The sequence below is a fragment of the Lepidochelys kempii genome, chromosome 1 (assembly GCF_965140285.1).
Source record: "Lepidochelys kempii isolate rLepKem1 chromosome 1, rLepKem1.hap1, whole genome shotgun sequence".
NCBI classification, from domain to species: domain Eukaryota; kingdom Metazoa; phylum Chordata; order Testudines; family Cheloniidae; genus Lepidochelys; species Lepidochelys kempii.
Genome location: NC_136380.1, coordinates 302,395,596 through 302,419,947, shown reverse-complemented (window position 1 = coordinate 302,419,947; position 24,352 = coordinate 302,395,596). Strand labels below are relative to the sequence as shown.

Genomic DNA, 24,352 nt, shown 5'->3' with positions numbered 1-24,352 from the left:
CATGTTCTTGGTGATTTTTTTTTCCCCCCAGGTGGAAATGAGTCCCCTCGAGAATGCTATTGAAGTGCTGGAAAATAAGAACCAACAGCTGAGAACTCTGATTAGTCAGTGTCAGACCCGACAGATGCAGAATATAAACCCACTCACAATGTGTCTGAATGGGGTCATAGATGCAGCAGTTAATGGTGGAGTTGCTAGGTACCAAGAGGTAAGCAGTTTATTTATAAAATATATTTTACGGATCTATCGTATTATCTGTTTCATGCATAGTTTTACTAATTTTAAGCTGTTTCTGTCTAACTCTTGCTCTGTATAAGAGCATACAGATGGTATTATATATAATGGATGCAAATAGTACTAATAGAAACTGCATTATACATAATCACCTATACTAAAATAAATATCAAAGGTGATATTAAATGTGTGATTTTTTTAAATTTTATTATTTACATTTGAGTGTAAGTAGCACTATAAAATTATCATAGTGATAAGTAGATCCAGAATTATCTTGCATTCTTTGATGGTTACTTGGTTTTTTTTGTGTTTTTTTTTTATGGTTACTTGTGAAAGGTTAAGCCACTCTATTTAAAATTAGTTTTATCACTCTTTCCTACATTGTGTCAGCTTCTTTTTAGGTCAAGAGACAGTTTTGAACAGTTTTCTATTTCTTAATGAGGTTGTTCTGCCAATAACACTGTTACATTTATTCCTTAATAAGAAAGGGTGTCTGTGACAACTTGTTCTCCTAGATCTTCTCCAAGTCTTTCAAGAAACCGATCTTCCTGGGAAAGTCTAGAAGGAAACAGTGTGTGCAATTGAAAAGTATTTTGTTTGTCACCTCTAACCTATATTCTTGCTGAAGAATTGTTCATGATCATCATCACGCTTGGGTCACCTTCATGATTACCTTAAATTTTTGGAATATTATCCCTGGGCAGAGTTCTGTGGTATGTTGAAGCTGCAGCTCTGAGTAAAAAAGAAAGGATGTGAACACTACGAGTACTAGCTTGTTCTTGACATTTTCCCCAGAAGTCTTATAAGATATTTCTCTGTGTGTTGGAATCCCCCTACCATAGTATGAGAAGGTGAAGAAGTTGAATAACAGGCTTCAACCTACCCTGGAAACAATGGTCCACACCTAGCCATTTCAAAACATCTCATTTCAGATGCTGTGCTGTCATCTCTTACACCTCTGGAAGCTGAGAGATAACACAGTGTGACTGAACACCAGTCACAAACTGTGGGCCCACTGTAAATTAGTGCCCACTTTGATCATTTGCTGCCAGCATCTCAGACTTACACTAAGCCCTTCCAAAGATACTCACTGACTCAGTAATCTGCACTTGGATAGTTGAATGTTGCTAATCACCTCTCTTGCCGTGTGAAAGAAGAAGCTGAATACCACTTTGCCCACTTGACCGAAAGGTCAAAAGCAGTTTAAAGATTTACTGCTCACTCAGTATGTCAGATTTTTGAAGGCAGCAACTGAAGTAAGATGAAGGAAAATGAACCTGACACATTGTTGGGATGTACTGCTAATGCAGAAACAAATCATGAATTGTTAAACTAAAAGTTTTAGCCTGCTGCCTATTCCTCCCCTGTTCCTGTGATCTATGATCAACCCATATATTCCCCTCCATCCCGGGTGACACATAGTTGGTCCCTACCCCTTTTTCAGCTCTCCCCCTCACACACTTTTTTTTAAAGCTGGGGGAGGTGAAAGAAAATGTAAGACCATGAATAAATGAAACTGCTCTTGTTCTTTCTTTTCTAAGAAATAAGTGACCAAGGTAATATCTTTTATTGGACCAACTTCTGTTGGTGAGAGAGACAAGCATTCAAGCTTACAGAGAGCTCTCTTTGGGTCTGGGAAGGTACTCCGTGTCACAGCTAAAATACAAGGTGAAACAGATCTCATTTTATCATCTCATTATTTTTTCTCCTCTTCCTCCATTTCACAAAGGCATCACTCCATAATTGCTTTCCCTTACTTTCTCTTCTCTTCCCTTCTCTACAGGGCCACATACTCAATGTGTCTGTCCCCTTTCCAGCCCTGGATCTTCAGGCCTAAGCTCAGGATAGACCTGAACTGTGAATACAGGCTCTTCAACAGATATCATCCTCCCTATTGCAGCATCCCTCACCCCAGGATAGGCCAGGACCCAGAAAACAGATTCTTCAGTCAACCCCTTCTTCTTGCAATCTAAGTTCCCTCCGCAGGGCCAAAAAGCACCCATCTCCTATTGTCCATGCTGTTTCTTAACACTCCTCCTTCTTTGGGTGCTTGCTCATGTCGATTCCATTCTAGGTGTGTGTACGCCCACGTGCACAGTTGTTGGAAATTTTTGCCTTAGCAATATCCGTAGGGTCATCTGTGGCACCCCCTTGAGTGCCGCACCCATGCGCTGGTATATTAGGTGCCACCAGCCCTACAGCCTCTCAATTCCTTCTTACCACCCATGACGGTTGGTTGGAGCACCTTGTCTTGCATTGCAAATGTGTTAGTGGTTCTTTACAGCCCACTCTTCTTTGTATATAATTTGTAGGTACTTAGTTAGCCATTAAGTGAAGTGTTAGGTTAGTTTGGTAGTTAGAGTCCCAGCTGGGACTTCGCCCCAGAGCAGGGCATGCCCTGTTCCCCCAGCTTCAAACCATGCTCGTCATGCAACAGGCCGATACCTATTAGTGACCCACGACAGCTGTTTGAAGTGCTTGGGGGAGTCCCAGAGAAAGGACAAGTAAAGAATCTGTAAAAACTTTCACCCTAGAATCCAAAAGGAGCAGGATATCCGCTTGAGGGCCCTCCTCATGGAGGCAGCACTTCTTCCTGTGTTGGAGCCCTCCCGCTTGGACCCCACGCTGAGCACCTTGGCATCGGTACAGAGTGCACCGCCAGCAGTGGGCTCCGCTCAGCACTGTTCCCCCTCGTTGGTGCCTAAGAAGCAGCAAAAGAAGAAGAGCACCCCAGCACCAGAGGGGAAAGGGCCTTCGAGCAAAGGACCTATGTCAGGCCAGGTGCCCACCCCGGAGCTTACTGTGGATACCGCTGTGATCAGACTCTCTAGCCTGGCCAGTGATCTGCCTCCAACTCCCCGGCTTCTCCTAGGGCACTCGTTGCCCAAAGCAGCCCTGGCAGCTAAAGAACAAGCAGGCTGTCTGATACTGCTGTTGCCACGCCAGACTCAGCTAAGATCCCAAAATTTAAGGGCAAGCCAGTCATGGACCTGCCACATATAGCAGTGGAGCATCCTCTCCGGACCTCAGGCATAAATCCCCATCTCCATAGCCTAGGACCCCGGCACCACTCTCTCCCTACGAGGCATGGGACGCTGGAGTCGAGGCACTGATCCCCATACCCATGGTACTGGCAAGCTTCCCACCAAAGATCGCTGTGGCGCAGGTCACCCTCGCTTACACGGTCTCCCAGATGTCAGTCCCCACAGGGGTGGAGTCACTCCCTATCATGACACCAGTCTCAATCTCCTTGGTACTGTTTGTCAAGCAGGCACCAATCCTTGCCCGCATCTCACCGGTCGCCAACTAGGTCAGTCAGCAAACTCAGGCCTCGACATCTCCGCCTTGGTCGCCGGAAGGGCAATGGTCCGAGTCAGACTGGGAGTTCAGCCGCTTGCCGAGGAGTGGAGATTCTCTGCCAACCCGCAAGACCAGTACAGCATCTGCAGCTGCGGCATGGCAGCAGGGATAGTAGCCCACACAATGGCCATGCTGGAACCCATGGGGTATGTCCATAATGCTGGTTCCGTATTCCCACCAGTCTTCCCTGGCTGCCTCTGGCACCGCTGGCACCGGAGTCAGAACACGACACTGACTCCAAAGCAGGGACAGTGCAGCAGGCTTCAACACCCAAGGAGCCATCCCCAGAGAGGGAAGGTGAACCGGCCCCTCCCCCAGCAGTACAATCATCGTCGTCTCCAGATGAAGTGGTGGCAGGTCCCTCCCAAACAGGCAGTCCCCTCGACGACTTCCAGGAGCACCAGGCCCTCCTTAAATGCTGGCTGCCAATTTGAACTTAAAAAGTAAGTTCGCGGAGGACTCCAACAACCTCTTTAATGTTATATCCTCCTCCGGTGCCTGTCCACGCAGTGGTCCTTACAGTTGCCAAATCGCTGTGGCAGACACCCTCTTCCATTCCGCCTACTTCTAAGAAGGTGGAAAAGAAGTATTACGTCCCTGCAAAAGGGTTTGAATATTTGTGCATGCACCCTCCAGCGGCATCACTGGTCATGTCCACTGTTAATGAAAGGGACAGGCAGAGCCAAGTCAGTGGCACGCCAAAAAACAAAGATGCCAAGAGACTAGACTTGTTTGGCAGAAAAGTTTATTTGATGGCAAGCCTGCAATTTTGGGTTTCTAACCACCAGGCCCTGTTAGACAGGTACAATTTTAATAGCAAATTCAAGGAGGCCCTCCCACAGGACCGAGCCCAGGAGTTTGCCGCTTTGGTGGAAGAAGGCACAGCAGCGGCTAGAGGGGCCCTCCAGATGGCCTGGGATGCTACGGACTCACCGGCCAGGGTGGTCGCCTTGGTGGTGGCCAAGAGGCACAGCTGCAGTCCTCCAGGTTATTCCAGGAGATGCAGGTCACCATTCAGGACTCCTCTTTGAGGGGGCAGGGCTCTTCTCCATGCTCACGGACACAAGGCTTCATGGCCTTAAAGACTCCTGGGCCACCCTCTGCTCCTTGGGCCTTCATACCCTCAGCAGACCAGGAAGCCGTTCAGCCCTCCACCTCCCCAGTCTAGGTCCTGCGGGACTCCCCAGCTGGGCACCTACAGGAGAAAGGATAGAGGCTAGGGGTCTAAGCCGCGTTACACGTTGTTTTCCCATTCGTCTGCTCAGCCTGGGCCTTCCAGAAACCAAGGAGGCCAGAAGCAGTCATTTTGAGGGTGTGCTTGAGGATGGCTCCTCAGTCAGTTCCCAGGATACGCCCTCCCACTCTTTCCTCAACCGCTGCACCCCTTCCGGTCAGCCTGGTCATGGCTGACCTTGGACCGTTAGGTGCTCAAAGTAATATCTTCAGGGTACACCCTGCAGTTCGTGACTGACCCTCCCTCCCACCCCTCTTCCCCATCCCTCTTCAGGGACCCGTCTCACGAGCAACTCCTCGTTCAAGAGGTCGAGAACCTCCTGCGCTGGGGGCGGCAGAGGAAGTCCTTCGGGACATGAAAGGAAAAGGGTTCTACTCCCGCTACTTCCTAATCCTATGTCGCCTCAACAAGTCTCTCAAGAAGTTGAAGTTTCATATAGTCTCCCTGCCCTCCATCACCCCCTCCTTGGATCTGGATAACTGGTACGGTGCCCGCAACCTGAAGGATTTCCATATTTCCATTTTCCCAGGGCACAGGCACTTCCTCCATTTTGTGCTGGGCCAGCACCACTTCCAATTCACAGCGCTGCTCTTCAGTCTCTCGTCAGCCTCAAGGGTATTCACAAAGTGCATAGCACCAGTGGCCGCTTACCTGAGGTGCTGGGGTGTTCACATTTACCTGTACCTCGACAACTGGCTGATAAAAGGTTGGTCCCGGGATCAAATATGGTGGCATCTTGATCCGGTTTGCTCCACCTGTCGTGACCTGGGGCTGTTAATAAATGAGAAAAAGTTGACCTTAATTCCAGTGCAATGCATAGAGTTCATTGAAGCGGTCCTCAACTCTACTCAGACCAGAGCCTTCCTCCCCGAGGCTCGGTTCCAAGCCATGGCAGACTTGATCTTGTGCATGCAAGCCCATCATCTCACCACCAGTCACGCATGCCTGCGATTGTTGGGCCACAATGGCGGCCTCCACTTACATAGTCCGGCACGCATGGCTCTGCCTCAGATCCCTGCAGGCGTGGCTGGTGTTGGTCTACGTCCCCAACAGACACAGAATGGACCATGTGGTCAGGGTCCCGGACCTGTACTGTCATCACTCACTTGGTGGCAGAATCCTGCATTAGTGTTGGAGGGAGTTCCCTTAGTGGCTCCGTCCCCATTGGTGACCCTCATCTCTAATGCCTCAGACCTGGGGTGGGGAGTCCACCTGGGCAATCTCAGCATGCAAGGCCATCGATCATGTCACGATCGCTTCCTCCACATCAACGTCGGGGAGCTCAGAGCCGTTCTCCTGGTCTGCCAAGCTTTCCTACCTCACATAGAAAGCAGGGTGGTCCAGATCCTGACAGACAATACAGCTGCTTATGTTCTATATCAACAAGCAAGACAGAGCCAGATCGTCTTCCCTTTGCCAAGAAGCCCTCAGGCTCTGGGACTTCTGTACTACATGACATTCATCTCGTAGCTGCCCATCGGGGCCAGGAACGCTTTGGCAGATTGCCTCAGCAGGACCTTCTCATCTCGCCACCAATGGTCCCTCCATCTGGAAGTGGTCAGCATCTTCTACCAGAGGTGAGGGACTTCCCAGGTGGACCTGTTCACACCCAGGCAGAACAGGAAATGACACGTTTTCTGCTCAATTCGGGGGGTTGACAGAGGCTCCCTGTCGGACGCTTTTCTGCTCCCATGGTCAGGGGCTCTGTTGTATGCCTTTCCCCCAGTGCCGTTAATTCACAGGGTCCTCATGAAGATGAAGCAGCACAGGGTGAAGGTGATCCTCATAGTGCCGGCTTGGCTGCGCCAGCACTGGTTCAGCATGGTGCTGGACCTCTCGGTGGCTGCTCTGTTACGGCTGCTCTGTTACAGCTGCTGCTCAGGCCAGACCTGCTGTCCCAAAACCACAGCAGTCTTCTGCATCAGAACCTGGTGGTTCTGCACCTAACAGCTTGGCTGCTGCATGGTTAAATGCGGAGAAGCAGGAGCGCTCGGCCGGTGTTCAACAGGCCCTGTTGGACAGCAGAAAGCCCTCCACCAGAGCGACCTAAATGGCCAAATGGAAGCGGTTCACTTATTGGACCTCGGATAAAGGCTTTTTATACAAGAAATGGCTGCCATTTATTTGTGCAGGTGATCTCTGTGTATAAGTTGCATATCAGTTTGTTCAAAAAGAACAGCAGTACCTTTAAATATGAAAATGGGTCTATAACTGTGATACCTGATTTTATTATTCTGTACTGCTGTGGGAAGAGTTGGGGTTTTGTTTTGAAAAACCTGGTGCCTTAAAGCTGTTGTAAACATATCCATCAAAATTTGTTGTGACTTTGCGCTGTGATTATGTTCTGCTCAGGCATTCTTTGTGAAGGAATATATATTGAACCACCCAGAGGATGGGGAGAAGATCACACGCTTGAGAGAGCTGATGCTTGAGCAGGTAAAATGTAGAAAAGACAAAGCAGAGAGCCTGCTGTGTATTCTAGCTGAAATTGATATGTTCCCAGATAAAATATGAAATTGCAGTGTTTAGCTGCTCAATGGCCCTCAATATTTTCTGTATAAGTTTTCAGATAGCCTGCAACTCCCTATAAGTAGGTTTAAAAGTGTAGTTTACTTAATCTTTCTGATCCTCTTCATCCTCTTTTCCTCTGTCCAAAAAAATATAAGTGGACCAGTAAGAGGCAGAACTTCCTTTCATATGATGGCAAGTATTTGTTTTATTTGCATGTTGTTACATATTTTACCACTACGACAGACTGACACTGCTATGACTAAAAAGTATATTGTAGCAATAATACAACTTGTATTATGTTAATTAAATAATTAATTATTTTTAAAAACCATTCCACAAATACTTGCCTGACTAGGAAATAAAAATAGACTGCAACTAAGGAATTGAGAGGATGCACGTTATATAAAAATTTACGATCACTATTTGATCTTTGAACTGTTTTTCTCCTTTTTTCCTGTTATATTTGTTTTTATTGTGTGGTTTGAATTACTTAATGTAGACGTTACTATTTATGGAAAATAAAGATAAATGAGCTGCATAGTTTGTGATGAATTGAAAGGAAGAGAGGTGCTGGGAAATAACATTATTGACTGTGCCTACTTTTTATTTTGATATTTTATTTTCCCCTTTGTTTCACCAATAAAATAAAATTTGAAAAGGAACTTTAAATATTCACTTGGTTAAGTGATAAGCTGGATAAACTTTACCTACTTGCTAAGCTGGTCAAAAACATCCAACAAAACATTTTCCAATAAAAAAGGGTTTTTTTGTCAAAATAGAAATTTTCTGCAGGAAAAATCAGTTTTGGCTGAAATTTTCATTGGGAAAAACCTAGATGAAATGTTTTGTTTCTACATGTTGACCCCATAGACTTCCATGATGCACTGCAGTGGCTCAGTTGCAGGGAAAGCCATGATGCATCATGTAAGATGGAGTCCAGCTGGAGAGCAGGGCCCCTACGAGAGAATGGGGCACAAGGGATCCAAGGGTAAACTCCGATGAGGCACCAAAACACCTCTAGCAGAAGCAGAAATTAATGTTGACCTGCACTGAAACAAAATGGTTATTTTCACCTGTGATGGTGAAGTCAATGCAGCTCTGCTGATTTACACCCACTGAGATGCTGGCCCAAAATGTCTGCTGGATGCTCTCATTCAAAGATATTACAGCATAATGTAACTATTCTATTTTACATTAAAGTTTATTTGGCTCATCACTTAACCAAGCCAAAGTTTTAAATCCATCTAAGTAAAGCTGAACAAGATAATTAGTGATATGTTTTGGTGCTATTACTCTCAAGCCTGGTGGACTTTTGTCCTTCATATAAAGCCACCACATTAATTATCACTGCTTAGGAGATACTTGGTAGAGGAATAACATGGGTTCTGTAGTCATAGCAGGATGTGCATTCCAAGAACTGTGTTTGGACACATCCCTGTTGTCTGCCCAGACCTGCTGGCTCCTTACCAGAGTTGTCATCTCTCACGTTTCTATGCAGTGACATTTCCTTCCCAGTATTGTTTGGGGAAAGTCTTCATTCATATTTTTAGAACTGCTTATTCACACATTTCACACCGAGTCAGGTTTTCTCTACACATTCAACAAAGCCACTGGTATCAAGCCAGCTAAGTTCTTCTGAAAATCAAGCAGCACAAAGAGGAAAAAAGTAAATGTTTTTGACTAGATGCCTGGTTTTGGCCTTAGGCTTTGTTTAATATCAAGGTCCTTCTAAAATATGTATTTCTGTGGATTCATAGCATTGTAACAAGGAGGTTAATGATGGAAAGCAAAAATTAAACTGAAATGCAGTGTCTTTCTCCCCTTTTTTTGTGAAGGCCCAGATTCTAGAATTCGGATTAGCTGTACATGAGAAGTTTGTGCCTCAGGATATGAGACCTTTACACAAAAAGCTAGTAGATCAGTTCTTTGTGATGAAGTCGAGTTTGGGAATACAGGTATGTGAGCAGATGTACTGACAGGCCATGGGAATAGCTTAGCCGCAAGGACTGCTTCATTTGAACATGGTTGTTAGTTCTGCTAAGTGACAAAGAGTGACATCTTTTGGTTGCTTGGTTGCATTACATTGTTGTAGCACTGGAGCTTCTCTCCACTTTTTAAAATTATCATGTGACTAAAAGAAAAATAATCATTTTACTTTGTCAAAGGAAAATGTTTAATATCACTGAAAAAAATACTTTAGCTTCTTAGATATTAATATTTAATGCACCTAATTCAAAATGAAAAGGTACAGATAGTGAATTGAAAAGGTATGTCACAAAATGCTTGATGGTGCTTTTCCTATTCTAATTAACCTTTTTTTAACCAATAATTAGGAATTCTCTGCATGTGTGCAAGCTAGTCCGGTTCACTTTCCTAATGGAAGCCCTCGTGTATGTAGAAATTCAGCGCCTGCTTCTATGAGCCCAGATGGTGCCAGGGTAATTCCTAGACGCAGGTAAATGAAAGATTAAATTACCAGGAATTTCTAGTTTTTGGCACTTTCATACAATGTACTAGAACAATTTTTCTCTGTGGTGTAGTTTATCATATATATGCTTCTTAATATATCAGTCCACAGGCATCTGCAGACATCCATAGCAGATAAAAATCACAGTATAATAAATAAACCCAAATTAGAGTAGATGAGATAAGAGATGGGAGTGTTTATTTTCTCTTGGTACCCTACTGATGTTTAATAAATTGGAAAACTTGGAATAGGAATTGACTAAATCAATTTTTTATTTTTTCCTGTAACAGTCCATTAAGTTACCCAGCTGTAAACAGATATTCATCCTCCTCATTGTCATCACAAGCCTCTGCTGAAGTCAGCAATATCACTGGGCAATCAGAAAGCTCTGACGAAGTTTTCAACATGCAGGTACAAAGTATTGCCATAGCTAAGCTAAATATGATCTTATTGTGAGTTTTCTCCCAAGAAAGCACTAGATTTATTTACTCACTATCATCTTCTATTTAATTTAGAATTGTGATTGAAAGAGTGTTAAAAGCTTTTTTTATAAACAGACCTTCATATTCTATGTGCTGTCAGCGTTCGTTAGTTATAGAGAATGATTATTATTTACATAACTATAACGGTCCAATTTGAAGATATAAATGCATGTGAGAAAAGTTACTTAAAGCTACACAATCTAACACAAATCCATTTCTTTTCTCTAATCAGACCTTTCGGTCTAATTGTCATTAACACTGCGGCAAGTTCAAAATGTAATAAATTATATTCATATTATTTACATCTGTTTGCTGCTTAGAGCTCTTGGAAAACTAATGTAACAAATTATAACTCTCTGCTCTGGGCAAAACGTTTGTGTAATAGATATGAAGTGTATTTGTATTTTACAAACTTGTATGTATGATGTGATCATAAGAGTGTCTCATCTACTTCCAGCCAAGTCCATCTACCTCAAGCTTGAGTTCTACTCATTCTGCTTCACCTAATGTGACCAGCTCTGCTCCATCCAGTGCCAGAGGTTAGTGCTTGTCCACTAAGAAAATGGCTTTCAATACACTAACCCACTGATTCTCAAATTATTGCCTGTGTGACACAGAATGCAGTTTATTGTCAGAGGAAAGTGAATTGTTGGGAGGGGAACAATTGGATGTCTCTCTCTGTGTTATGAAATTGGCCCACAGAATTTAAGTGATCAGTATTTCAATGCATTTTAGTGCATTAAGTTATCTTTTGGGGGGGGGTTTTATATTCCAGCTTCTCCTTTGTTATCTGACAAACATAAGCATTCCAGAGAAAATTCTTGCCTGTCCCCAAGAGAGAGGCCATGCAGTGCCATCTACCCGATTCCTGCAGAACCTTCACAGGTACCCAGTTTGTTAGGGAGATCTATTCACATTTACTCTAATGCATATGATGATAAAGCTTCTTTAACTTCGTCTCTAATTCAGCAGGAAAATTTTATTTTAGAAGAGATGAGAGAAATCAGTATGAGAAAATTTGGGCACTTCCTCATTTGTTAATGTTCAGATGTTTGCAGATAGGACAGATAATTGCCTACCTCTACTACCTCTACCCACTGTTGTTACTTTTGGTAGGTAGGCATTCCTCTGAACTGGCAACATGATGAATACATTGGGAAAAAGAAAAGGTTTTCTGCATATTTATAGGCAATATTAGTTTAGTAAAATATACAGTACATACCAAAGAGAAGAAGCAAGAACTGAAATGTGAATCTGCTTAAATTGATCTACTCTGTGGTTACCATCTGCCCAGTGTAGACCTGGTTTTGATATAAAATCACAGATGAGGGAGATGCAAAGGTCATATAGTCCATCTCCCTGCCATTATGTGACTGTTCTTGTGTGAGCAAAGAAAAGTGGAAGGGCTGTTACAATAGCAGTTGTGCACTGTGAGCTTCCATTCTCCTTCCTCTGAAATATCCTAAATACTGGCCATTGTTAAAGGCAAGATACACTACTAAGCCAATCACATATGGCAGTTCCTAAATCCTTATGTCATTTCAGAGAGGAAGGACAAATAGGAAAGGGGAGGCGTTTTTTCTAGCATGGGAGTGAGAAGGGAGGAGAGAGAGGAGAAATGAGTTTTCACTTTAAAATCACCATCTTTGAATCCTAAATCGGAATATCCCTATCCTTTTAGTTCTGTGGATTAAAAGGCTTACAAAATGAGTTTTGTACCAGCCAATTTTGAATCCTTATTAATTAAATGCTTTTTATTAACAAGCCTACTTTCTTTCCAGTACTTTTCCCCTTGTTATACATGTAAAAGCACTTCTAGTTCATTCCATCTCCACAGCATGGCCGTCATTATTGCAGAGACTGGGGGAAACTGAAGCACTTTGACAGGGAGCCCAATGACAGTGGCAAAAAACATCCATTCTGATTCCCCCCAGAAATTCTGCCTCTGACAACATGAAACTCAGTAGTTCTGGTTCTTTTACTTTAGAAATGACTTGTTGCTTTCTCTTAAATTTTAGTTCTGCCTCTCTCTCACTCACTCTCCACCTCTTGGCTATTAAGGTGGTTCTTGAAGAGAAAATATTCTCCTCTTTTCTATTTAAGCTTTTATACCATGCCCATCATCATGATAGCTGACAATCTCAGAACAAATACTTAATCTTAGCCAGGCTGAGAAGCAGTTCTCAGAGACTACAAAATGAGTATTCTCAACTGTTAGCTTCCTGCCACTCTCAAAATGGCAGAGCAGCCAAAGCTGCATAGAGCAAAGACCTGCAGATGTTCTGTATGTAAAGTGGCTTTTCGGTCAGCCAAAAAGAAAGAACTGTGCCATTTTTGCTCCCAGCCTGTAAACTCTTGCTTTGCCAAGTGGAATGCGGCCTCCGTTCCGCGCTGTACCAGAGATTCACCAAGAGAGCGTGAGGAGCCGCTATGCCCAATCTCCACTCTCCCAGAGGCTCACCTGACAGAAAAATCTCCCAATCTATCTCTACCTTCAGTGTCCCCAGACAGGGTAAGTAGAAAATTACTTTTCTCATGCAAAGAAGCATATTTCAAAGGCAGGAAGTTTCAACTATTCCCTCTTCCTCTCATGTCCTTAAAGGGGTTCTAACTTTTTTCTAGGAAAAGGGGCAAGTATCCTTCTCAGAGCCCCTTCCTTCCAGGATAGCAAGAATGGGTCATATTCAGAAAATACAGTTCTAACCCTCTATCATCAGAAAAAATATTCACTCTTGAGAGATTTTAAAGGCCAAATCCTCACACTCCTTACAGAGAGATATCCTTAGCACTTTATAAAAATTAGATACTGATGCGGCCACTAGTCCCTACTACTTTTATTCTAGCACTAGTTTGCATTCAGGGTCTCCATCAGAGCATTCACACTATACTCCCTGGATTTCTTTGTCACCAAGTGAAAGAGTAATTTATACTGTTGTCTTTCAACCTGAAAAGAAGAGGCACAAACGGAAATGCCTGTTCTTCAAATCCTATGCTGCCAGAGCACCTCATTTGAGGAAGTTACAAGGACTGAGTAGGACCCAAGCTACAGAAGTATTGGACAAGTATTCCTGCCTTGAGTGGCTGTTTAAGACTACATCAATCCATCTACTGACTACCTTTCAGTTCTAGCTGCTTGGTCTCTGGCTGGGTTGTGATGCCTTGTCTCTCTTACCTGTTCTCCATATGAAGAATGTGAATGCCTATTGTTGGTGTTGAAAAGCTCCATAGACACTTGCCCCTGTAATTGGTTTGTTGTCTTTTTCAGTCCTGATTTGCTCCATGATTGGAGTCCTTCTCCTACATAAGAGAGACAAGGTGGGTGAGGTAATATCTTTTATAGGACCAACTTCTGTTGGTGGAAGAGAGAAGTTTTCAATCTTCACAAAGCTCTTCTTCAGGTCTGGAAAAGGTAACCAGAGTGTCACAGCTAAATACAGGGTGGGACAGATTGTTAAACATGAGAGGTTAGCACATGTTGCAAGAAACTCCTTAAAATGAAGTGGGTTAAAATGAATTAACACCACTGCAGTCATAGAAAAAAAGAAGGTTAGTAGGTTACAAAATGTTTTAATGATCCATACACCCAGTGTTTATTGAGACCATGATTTTCATTTGTTTACCAGAGTTATGAACTTCAGGATGAGGACTGAGAGGTCAGATATGGAGTATCACTTTGTGAAAAGTGTTTGCCCAGAGGTGGTAGGGTGTTTTTGTCTTTTATCATTTTTTTGTGTGAGGTCATTCAAGAATGAAGTGATTGTCTGGTTTCACCCACATAGTTGTTGGGGCATTTGATGCACTGGATGAGATACACCACGTGTTGTGTTAGGCATGCCTAGAATCCATGGATCTTGCGTGTCGTGTCAGGCATTAATCACCTTAGCGGTGGAGATAAGTCTGTGGGTCATGGCAGATTATTCAATGGACCCATTGAGCCTTTATCCAGGGGCCCTGGCCAATTGCGGGGGGCCCTGGAAAAATGGGACCCCAGCAGAAATCCGCCATGGGGCAGCAGAAGCTCAGAGCCGTGGCAGAAGCCGTGGGGTAGGCAGGGGAAACCCCAGTTCTCCGACCCTGGTCCCTGGCAGAAGCGCCAGGTGTGAATAAATTGAACAACTGTCTTATCAAGCTTGAACGAAATAGAAGTATTGCAACTGTTTGGCCTCAAACTTCCATATACTTAAAAATGTAAGCCTTGCAAAAACAAAGCTTAAGCTTGTGGCTTCTGGTCAGGACACACTGCAACCAGATAACAATTTATGCTGACTCCTATGTACTTATCAACCCCAAATTACCCACATTCAAGATCTAATTGGCTACAGAAAATAATTAGGCCTCAATTATACGAACAACTAACAATTGGACATAAAAATTAAATATGCATCAATTATACAACTAGGGCAACCACATAACCAATGTGGCCCACCCTGATTGGTTGGTCTGTTCTAAAACACAGCCATCAGATCAGATAAAAAGAATGAAGGCACGGGACTCTGTGTGTGTGTGTGTGTTTTCGGTAAACCTGACCCACGCTCCCTGAACCAAAGGGACGTGCATGTCTCGACTGTCTGTACCTGACCAGTGTGGAAAACGGCCAACTGAAGCATAACCAGGAATATAAAGCTGGTAAATAATAGCTTTACTTATGGTTGTCTTCCGGGCTTTGATTGTAGCCTGCCAGGACCAGCATATGTAATGTCACTGTTCAGAAACTCGCAAATGGTTCACAATATTACATGTACTGGCACTTGTCTTCAATATAATCTGCCTTTTGTATTAATTCTCATTCAGTGCTGGTCTTTGCTTTTCCTTTTTTTATTTTGTTTATGCTGTTATTGTAGTAAAAATCATTAAAAGCCTTTCTTGAGGAATAATTAGTAGTTCTTATTTTATATGGACACCACTTAACCTCATTACATCTGTGTTGGGTGATGGGAAGTAGCGAACACCCCAGGGTGAAATAGGGCCCTGAGGCATGCCTCCTTCTTCCTTTATCTCCGCACCAAGCAGGTGGGGTAGGGCAGGGAAAGCCCGAGCACCCGGACCTAGTCCCGGCAGAAGGCCTGGGGGTCAGGGTGGGGAAAGTCTGAGTGCCTGGACCCTGGCTGCAGCCCCAGGATTGGAGGAGCTCTCGCTTCCTGCCGCAGCTTCAGGGCTGGGGCTGTGGTGTGGGGATAGAGCTTTTATGGTCTTGGGGCTTCAGTGAGGGGGAGCCAAAAGGAGCAAACAGGGGAATGGGGCCACAGTGGGGCGGGGCGGGATCACGGGCGAAACAGGGCTAGGGCCACAGGGGAAGGGGTGGAATGGGGTGGGGCCATGGGTGGAACAGGAGCAGGGCTACAGGGGAAGGGGCAGAATGGGGTGGGACCATGAGCGAGGCTGCAGGCAGAAGGGAAAGAATGGGGGCAGGACCACAGGCGGAAGTGGTGCGGCGGGGCCACAGTTCTGCCACCGGAGCCCCTCCACTTGTTCTGGCCCAGGGCCCCAGGAGAACTTAATCAGCCTCTGTCTGTAGGTTTTACATCTGTTGTTCTGGCAGGGTGTGGTGCTGCTTTGAATTGGTGTGTCCTGGTCTATGGGAAGCTTGCTTCTGATGATGTTGGGGATTTGTTTGAAGGCCAGAAGAGGGGAGTTTCGGAAAGATTTATTTCAGGATGCGATCAAGTATGGGTTGTAATTGTTTGATGATTCTCCGTATGTGTTGGTAGGTGACAAGCAGGGGTGTGCGTTTGGAGTTTGGGGGTTTGTTTGGGTGGGTTTTCGGTTGGTGGGGGGTTTGGGGGGTTTTTTTGTTTTGTTTTTTGTTTTTGTATCAAAGCAAGTTCTCTCGAGGTATTTGGGTGGCCCATTCCATGATGTGATCTGCTTCTCTGATGGAGTGTCCTTGTCTGATGAAGGCAGTTATATGGATGTTAAAGGTCTATCTTTGGAGCATATTCTATGGATCTGAGTTCCTGGCTGTAGATAACAGATTTATTGGTGTGTTTGGGATGGTTACTGGATCTGTGAAGGTAGGTGTGGTGATTCGTGTGTTTCTTGTATATAATTGTCTGTAGGGTTCCATTGTTGAAGCTGATTGTTGCATCCAGGAAGTTGATGCTGGTTATGATGTTGTTCCTGGATGCCCTGATAAGCTTCAACATCCTGGACATAACCAAATATTAGTATCTTCCATCAGTAGAAGCTGGGCCAAATAAAAGTTACCTCTTCCACCTTGTCTCTCTCTTATCCTAGAACCTACACAGCTACAACAGCATTCCAAACTACATAACTGTCATTCTTTGTTTCAATCTATCCTCTTTCCTTTGTGTTTCATATGAATTTGCTTCCTTGATCCCTACTAGTGACTTCAGTGCTTTTTCAGCCCCTGGACTTTTCCTTCAGAAAGGAAACCAGATTCTTTTTTTACTTATTGCCTCACTCTCTTGGCAAAGGGCAGTAGTTAATGCTGGAAGAAGATGTGATAACAGGCTTGATTGGTTTTCCCTCACTAATTGTTGGTCTGATCTGCCTTTAAATTGCAGAACACAGCACTCTATTTAGATTTTCCTCAAAAATTAGATCTGAGTTATTTGTGGGAATAGCTGTTTATTTTATTTTCCTGTTATTTAATGTCAAAAAAGATTTCCAAAAAGTGGAATGTGCTGTGTGAATGTTGCTAATAGAAACACCTAGGAGCTTAGAATAATTTTATAGCATTGTATTCCTATGATTTCTGTAGTAATCAATATTCAGGTAGGAGGGAATTGCCACAATACAGGGGATAATTCTTACCCACTATAAAGCTAAGGAACCCTGCTACCATGAAGAGTCAGATCTTGGGCAGAATTAGGAAAACACCCTGTACCAAGGAAATAGCAACATCCTAGACATCTCCAAATATTGGTATCCAATTCAGATCCTGATCCTACAATGAAATCTTTGCAAATGGACCTCTATACCCATTTGCTATCCAACTGAAGTCAAAGCACACAGATTTCACTTCAGGATTGGGCCTTAAGTTGTAATTGTAATGGAGCAGGGAACTTGCTTTATATACTGCCAAAGCCAATAAATAATAACTGTCTCAAATTATTCCAATATGTACACATTTACGAAAAGGAGGAATTAATCTCAATTTTTTTCTACCCATTTCCATACAATTTTAAGTTATCAGGGGGGTTACCCCAATATGCCTCTTTAATAAACAAAAAACAAACATACAAAACTACCAGCTCTGTAGACATATATTTGGATTACCTCAGTTTTCAAGATCATTTTCCTTATTTAAATAATTTGGGCCAAATTCTTTTGAACATTTTGTTTTTGCAAAACTAATGTAATTGTATTTTAAAAGGTCATTGGATTGCCATTGTCTTTTCCCATAAAATGCACTGTTCTGAATTTCCAGAGAATGCTGTTTAATCATATCGGAGATGGTGCTTTGCCCCGAAGTGATCCTAACCTGTCTGGCCCTGAGAAAGGTGAGTAGAATCCTGTACCACTGCCAGTCTGGGTATCAGTGAAGATACAATTAAAGTTGTCACTCTAGAATGCCACTCCTCCTGACAGGCTGGTGAATAATAATAGTTCCTAGATCTCATATAGCACGTCCCATCCATACATCTCAAAGTGCTTCACAAGAAAGGGACAGGTTTCAGAGTGGTAGCCGTGTTAGTCTGTATCAGCAAAAAAAAAAACCCCGAGGAGTACTTGTGTCACCTTAGAGACTAACAAATTTATTAGGGCGTACGCTTTTGTGGGCTAAAACCCACTTCATCGGATGCATTCAGTGGAAAATACAGTAGGAAGACACACACACACACACACACACACACACACACACCATGAAAAAATGGGTGTTGCCATACCAACTGTAACAAGACCAATTAATTAAGGTGGGCTGTTCTAAGCAGGGAAAAAAAATCTTTTGTAGTGATAATCAGGATGGCCCATTTCAAACAGTTGACAAGACAGTGTACCTGTGATCTGAGCCTTGTATTCAGAAGGGCCCAGGAGACAGGAGGTAGTAAGAGTCAGTGATGGAGCAGCAGATGGCAAGGCATTGCTGCTGGCTGTCTGCCTGCTAGCACGGTCTTGAGCTGGCTGGACTGGCTCACTTGGGAGGAAGTTTAAAGGCTCAGAAGTGGGAGAAAGATACATGTTCATCTGGAGGCTAAAGGGGAGGTTGAGATGATCTTGCCTTGGGATGGGAGGCAACCCTGAAGTTTGATACATCCATTTCCCATTTAGCCATACATAATTCACCGCTGCTCCTCCCCACGTATAGTTAGTAATGTTTATATCTGGAATGCTACTGGAACTAGATCTAATTATCTTTACCATATTAAAGTAAATAAGAAACATCCGTTATTTGCTATAAAGAAAATATAAATGAGGATGCTTCTGTATTGTTGGCGTAATTACACAGAGCACTAACCTTTTCACTGAAATCACTCTGGAATATACAGACACACTCCAAATGGTTTACAGTAAAACAGATTAATTCAAATCAGACATTTCAAAAGAAAATTATAACTAGCGCCGACCAGGAAGTAGAATTTCCATCCTGCAAAGTAAATTGAGTTTTCTAATATTTTTTTACTTGAATCGGGATGAAAGTTCAAAAACCAGAATTTTTCATGGGACCAAAAAATCCAAAATGTCCAGGCAGCAGAAATATTTTGGTCTTTACAGAATTTCAATTATGCTGGTCTGGGAGCTGAAGAACTGGCCATCTTAGGGAGTTTACTCAACCACAAGGTTGGAGCCTAGGGAGCCAGTTAGCAGGGGTCATGCCCACCTGGTCACTTTTAAAGTAAGGACAGATCATGCTGCTAGATGGAAGTAACGTGTTACCATCAATATGTTAAATGTCTCTATTACATATTAGGAAATAAAAAGACAAAATGGTCTTTTAGGAAATAGGCTGATTACTGTGTCCTGCTCTCAGGGTCAACCCTCTACTGCAGAAGCACTCCTCAGAAGAACTAGTCAAAAAGATAGATTGATAAAAATGTTCTCACTGGAATGCATTTTAATTGGTACCTATTAAAAGCATAATATATGTTATGTGTACTTACGAACAAATGAATATTAAAATGTAAATGGTAAGTTGCCAGGTAAACCTGAATCCTGGGTATTAGGACTGGAAAATTAAATATACAAGAAATCTTATTTTGGTGCTTTAAATACATTTGTTTTAATTTAGTTCATGAATTAGTTGTTCTCCAAGCAAACAATTTCATTATTTACCCCCCCTTGAATAAAATTGTTCACTCATTACAAATTAGTTCTTTGTAATATCTACAGGGAACAAATTATAAAATGTTTTTGCTTTAGAAAGTATAATAAAATGTCAGGAAATTTTTGTCATTGTTTTGTTTTTTAATGTAGTGACAGGTTATGAGCAATATTTCTGCAAATGGATTACTGTCAAGGTTGGTTCGTGCCAATATCAGATTTGTCATTATTATCTGGGCACATGAACATCTGGGTACATGACTATAGAAACCAATTGGATACTGGTTTAAACACACCTCGCTCCCCTCAGTTGTGTATTTATTCCCTGTTCTGTATTTTCTAAATTGTAAGATCTCTGGGGTAGGGACTATCCTTGTGTTGTTTGTACAAATCCTTGTGTTATTTGTACAGTGCCTGGTAGAGTAGGAATGTGGTAGTCCTTAAATGTACTGCAATAGAAATAGTGAATAACATTAACACTGTACTCTAACTTTCACTCCATTCTTGTAAATGAGCACAAGGTCCTGCTGTGTTTCAATACCATGTTTGCACACAAGTATGGAGGACAGGCAAAGAGAAGAATGGTATAGATAGAGCTTGTGCTCCCTATATGTTGGAAGTGCTTTGAATGTATTGTCAACAGATGGTTCAGCTTAAAAGGGCTTCTACCAATTCTGTAGTCTTTATTTTTTTGAAGGTCGTAGATTTTTCATTAACTAGAGGGTAGCTTTAAGGAAAACTGAAATTTTTAAGATCTCTTTTGGGCCTGCCAGTGTTAAATGTCTTTTTGTCAGACAAGTGTGGAGAACATTATAGTATGAGACCTCTCTGCTTCCCGTCATAGAGAATATTCTATGCTTTGTGCAGTAATCTCTATTCCATGCACTACAATTCAATTAAAGATGCACAAGCCCTGAAAAATGACACCGATAAATACCAAACAGTGATCTTATACAAGTCAAGGGTGCCAAAGTCATCTGCGACCAAGTAAAATTACATATTTAATTAGAACCTTTGGACCATGGATACAAAGTAAGGGTCATATGCTACCCTCACTCCATTTTTTGCTTTGTGCTATTTTTAATGTATTTTAACCTTTTTTATTTCTTCTCTTCATCGGCCTATGTATTTTTGTTCAGTTCCTCTCCCCTTCCACTTTGCGCGCTCTCTCTCCCTCCCTCTCTCTCTCGGTTGTTTTGGTTGGGTTGGTTTCTTTTGTTTGTTTTGTTTTTTGTCTATACCAGAGCAACAGAAGTGTGTTAAAATTGAAGATATTCTGTGGGAATATTGGCTGGAATTCTAGTCAGTTTCCTTCTCCAGTCTTTCCATATATAAAGCGACTCAGAAGAAACTGCCTAGGAACAGTCTGTTTCATTCCACATAGAACTCTTTAAACAGGGAGCCTGTTACAGAGGGAATCTGAGGGCAGGTCTACACTATCGCTTAAGTCGTTGTAATTTACCTTGCTTAGGGGTGTGAAAAAGTCATCCCCCTGAGCAACACAAGTTACAGCGACCTAAGCACTGTCCACACTGGCGCTGTGTCAGCAAGAGATGCTCTTCCACTGACTAGCTTCTGCCTCTCGAGGAGGCAGAGTACTTATGCTGACAGGAGAGTGCTCTCCCATCAGCATAGAGCGTCTTCACCAGATGTGCTACAGCAGCGCAACTGCATCGGTGCAGCTGCACCTGATGTAGTGCTTCTAGTGTAGACTAGCCCTGACCGTATTCATGGGATCGTAGTCTGTTTCTCTCTGTAGCTGGATCTGCGTGTGCAAAGCACCAGAGTGCTCTTTCAGCTGCTACTGCTGATAAGGTCCAACTTGCTGTACAATCTCAAATTCACCTATCGGCCACGTACATACATTAAGCAGGCCAGGAGTCTAACATGCATGATTTTAAGTGCTTTTTGAAATGCTATTGTAATCATGCAAGTTTTTTCAGGCATGCTGTTAAGTTGGTTAACATGTTAACTCTACATATTTGTAATCTTCATGGATCTAGGAAAGGTGGAGAGGTTGGAATTGAGAGCTGGAAATATTAGCAGATGTGTCAGCATTGTCATTCTCTTCCAGCTGTAAACACCACCCCCAGCAGCTGGAGCCTGGACAATGGGAAAGAAGCCAGGAACATGTCAGAAAGTGGAAAGCTTATGTCTCCCCCTGTGCCACCAAGACCCACACAAACTGGTGAGTATATGAACATTTCAGGCCATCCTCCAATACAAAATGATTTACTTGATAGTTTTGACTCTTTCCACTGTGATTAACACTTAACTCCCTTGGCAGGCTAATTTATCAGTTGATTGCTGTGGATGGAAGACTGTAGAACTGCAGTTGTTCACCTTGTTAACATTCTGTACTCTTGTAACATTCCATTTTCAATATCCTGCATCTTCACTGAATGACTTATTAGAGTCAAACATGTTAATACCAAAAGAGAGTATTGATTTTTTTTGTCTTTTGACCTTACGATGGTTAGAGGTTAGTAATCACAAACTGGGCACTATGAAAAGAAGGATCTTATTGGGTGGTGCTGTATAGGCTGTCATGTAAGTCCATGGTTTCAGTTTCATTAACCAGTTTGCCCTTCAAAAATCATTTGTCAATTTAAAAGAAAAGATATTTAAATGCTACTTTAAGTATGATTATTTTCAAGTGATTGAAGATATTTTCCATTTATCCTCATGCCTCACAATACACCATGGACCTTCAGGCTTCTGACAGAAGCATGTTTTGTCATGTGTTGTTGCTTCTTTAACACATACATATAGAATTTTGTCCTTAAAAGAAAAAGCAAAGGGAGGGGAAGAAAGCATGATAAGGAAATGTTTTCAATCACGTTGCCAGTTAGTTTAGAATGATGTAAAAATTGCCAGGGGAGATGAGTGCATAAATATTTCATGCTGTATGTATTCTCTTGTAAGATAACCTTTGCATAACTTTGAAAACAAATGAAATCTTCTAAAGCATGCACAGCCTCTGAGCAAGATGCACAGAATGGAGCAGGGGGAGGTATTGGGTAGTAAAAATTGGATCATCTCTTTTTCATTAACAACGCTTTCCCAAGAATACCTTTGTATCTTTTTTTTTTTTTCCTGTGAACCATCTAAACATACTGGTGACCTTTTGTATCTGGTAGAATTTCTGTGATAAACTTGATTTACGGTTTTCATGAGGGTGGCATTCTAAAATATGTCTAGTTTCTGTGAAATTGAATTGAAACCTTTCTAACTTCACAGCTTCACCAGCAAGGCATGTGGCTTCAGTTTCCCCTTCTCCTGCTGGCAGATCTCCAATGAAGGTACTGGCCTATTCCGTGGGCCTTGTTAAGTCTATGTTGTGTGGTGCATAACTTTTAATTTATATTGGCTGAAGGAAGCAGTTTAGCAGGATTTCCAGAATACACCAACTTTCTTAGCCCACAGTGACAATTAAGTAAAACCCACTTCATTTTTCCTCTGCCATATGTTGGACTCAATCTTTGGCCCTTCTTCCAGCCCCTTTGCATTGCCTGAGGAAGTTGCCCCTAAGAATCTAATCTAAATTCCATTGATGTAAATGAAAATTTTTCCATCTTTCCAATGACTTCAGTGGGCTTTGACTCAGTCCCTAGATGGGCAGCCAAGAATTCCCCCGACATGGGGTGGGGATGCATAAAGCCAGCTCTAAGCACCTCTCTCCACTCCACTGCAGTGCTCACAGCTGTCTGATCCTAGTCTGGAACAGAGCAGCTGAGCACCAGCCAGCCCAAGATCAGAGGAACAGAAAGTTGTTTTAGATCCACGTTCCCTCCACGACTATTCAGCTGAGGATTGAGTCTGCTGTGTCTGGATTGTCTCTCAAACTAGCTAGCATAAGTCTAACGTATTTAGTACTTAGCAAAACCTTTTGTATGTGCAGTGTCTTTTCTTATCTCTTCAGGTGTTTGTTGTTGTATATTTCATGCTTTAATAATAATACGTCCTGAGTTTATGAGTAAGTCATAATTAAAAACTAATAATATTTCTTACAGGTTTTCAAACCCAAGCTTCTTTCATTCCTTTCTTCATCAGAATTGTGAGCCTCTGGCCTATAGTAGTGTGTGGCCTCTTAACTTCCAGGACAGTCAGAGGAGAATAAGGAGATTCTAATGGACAGTATACTACTGGTGCCTAATTATTGCAGTGATGGGCATTATATAAAAATGCTTAGGATAAACTAAGTTGTCAGCAAATCACTAGAAGTCTACACCTTTCCTAACACATTCAATTCCTCACAATTCAGTACAATTGCTGTTCTACTGTAAAGAAATCAAAATCAAAAATGGAAAATTACTGTGATTCTGCTTCCCTGAAGATGTTCTGCTAAAATTTTCCTTCCTGTCTCTTAACTCCTTAGCGTCTGACCAACAAAACTCTGTTAGTTCATGAAGAATTTTGACCCACAAGGATAGCAGTAATGGAGTAGTGTGTGTCATGTCCCCTCTTTGACCATTGTGCACCATCCCCTGCCTGGTATTAATGCTGCCCAACAAACATTGCAAGTCCGATCCTTCACTTATGTCGGCGGCAGAGTTCCCAGGAGAGGCCAATTAAAAATATTTAATCATCATTGAAAAAATTGCTCCAGAGAAAAAACAGAAACAAAGTACAAGCACTAAGACACTTTAATAAAAGATCGCTAGAGCTGAGGAGAGAAAAAAGTAACAGTAAAAAAGAGATTGTGAAAATTTTAAACAGGTTTGGTTTTTTGTTTTCAAAAAAAAAAAAAAAATTCAACCAGTTCTAAAAATCCCCAAATTCTATGTGGGGTAAATGCATAAGAAACCTATTGGAGTAAAATCTACAGCAAACTATAATTAT

At 42.5% G+C, this 24,352-nt stretch overlaps 1 protein-coding gene across 5 annotated transcripts in view; it reads left to right on the top strand.

The window, feature by feature from the left end:
• The window catches only part of DOCK4 (dedicator of cytokinesis 4), a 426,144-nt gene that overhangs the window by 396,990 nt on the left and 4,802 nt on the right, over positions 1-24,352 (top strand). For 2 of the 5 annotated variants that reach the window (XM_073328104.2, XM_073328103.2), the window contains 11 exons: positions 32-208; positions 7,181-7,264; positions 9,175-9,294; positions 9,673-9,794; positions 10,097-10,217; positions 10,746-10,827; positions 11,064-11,173; positions 12,633-12,800; positions 17,679-17,751; positions 21,585-21,698; positions 22,751-22,812. In XM_073328104.2, the coding sequence (XP_073184205.1) occupies positions 32-208; positions 7,181-7,264; positions 9,175-9,294; positions 9,673-9,794; positions 10,097-10,217; positions 10,746-10,827; positions 11,064-11,173; positions 12,633-12,800; positions 17,679-17,751; positions 21,585-21,698; positions 22,751-22,812 (1,233 nt within the window). Of the gene's footprint in view, positions 1-31; positions 209-7,180; positions 7,265-9,174; positions 9,295-9,672; positions 9,795-10,096; positions 10,218-10,745; positions 10,828-11,063; positions 11,174-12,632; positions 12,801-17,678; positions 17,752-21,584; positions 21,699-22,750; positions 22,813-24,352 lie in introns of those variants that run through there. The other 3 variants (XM_073328106.2, XM_073328105.2, XR_012156797.2) reach the window with 2 other exon arrangements.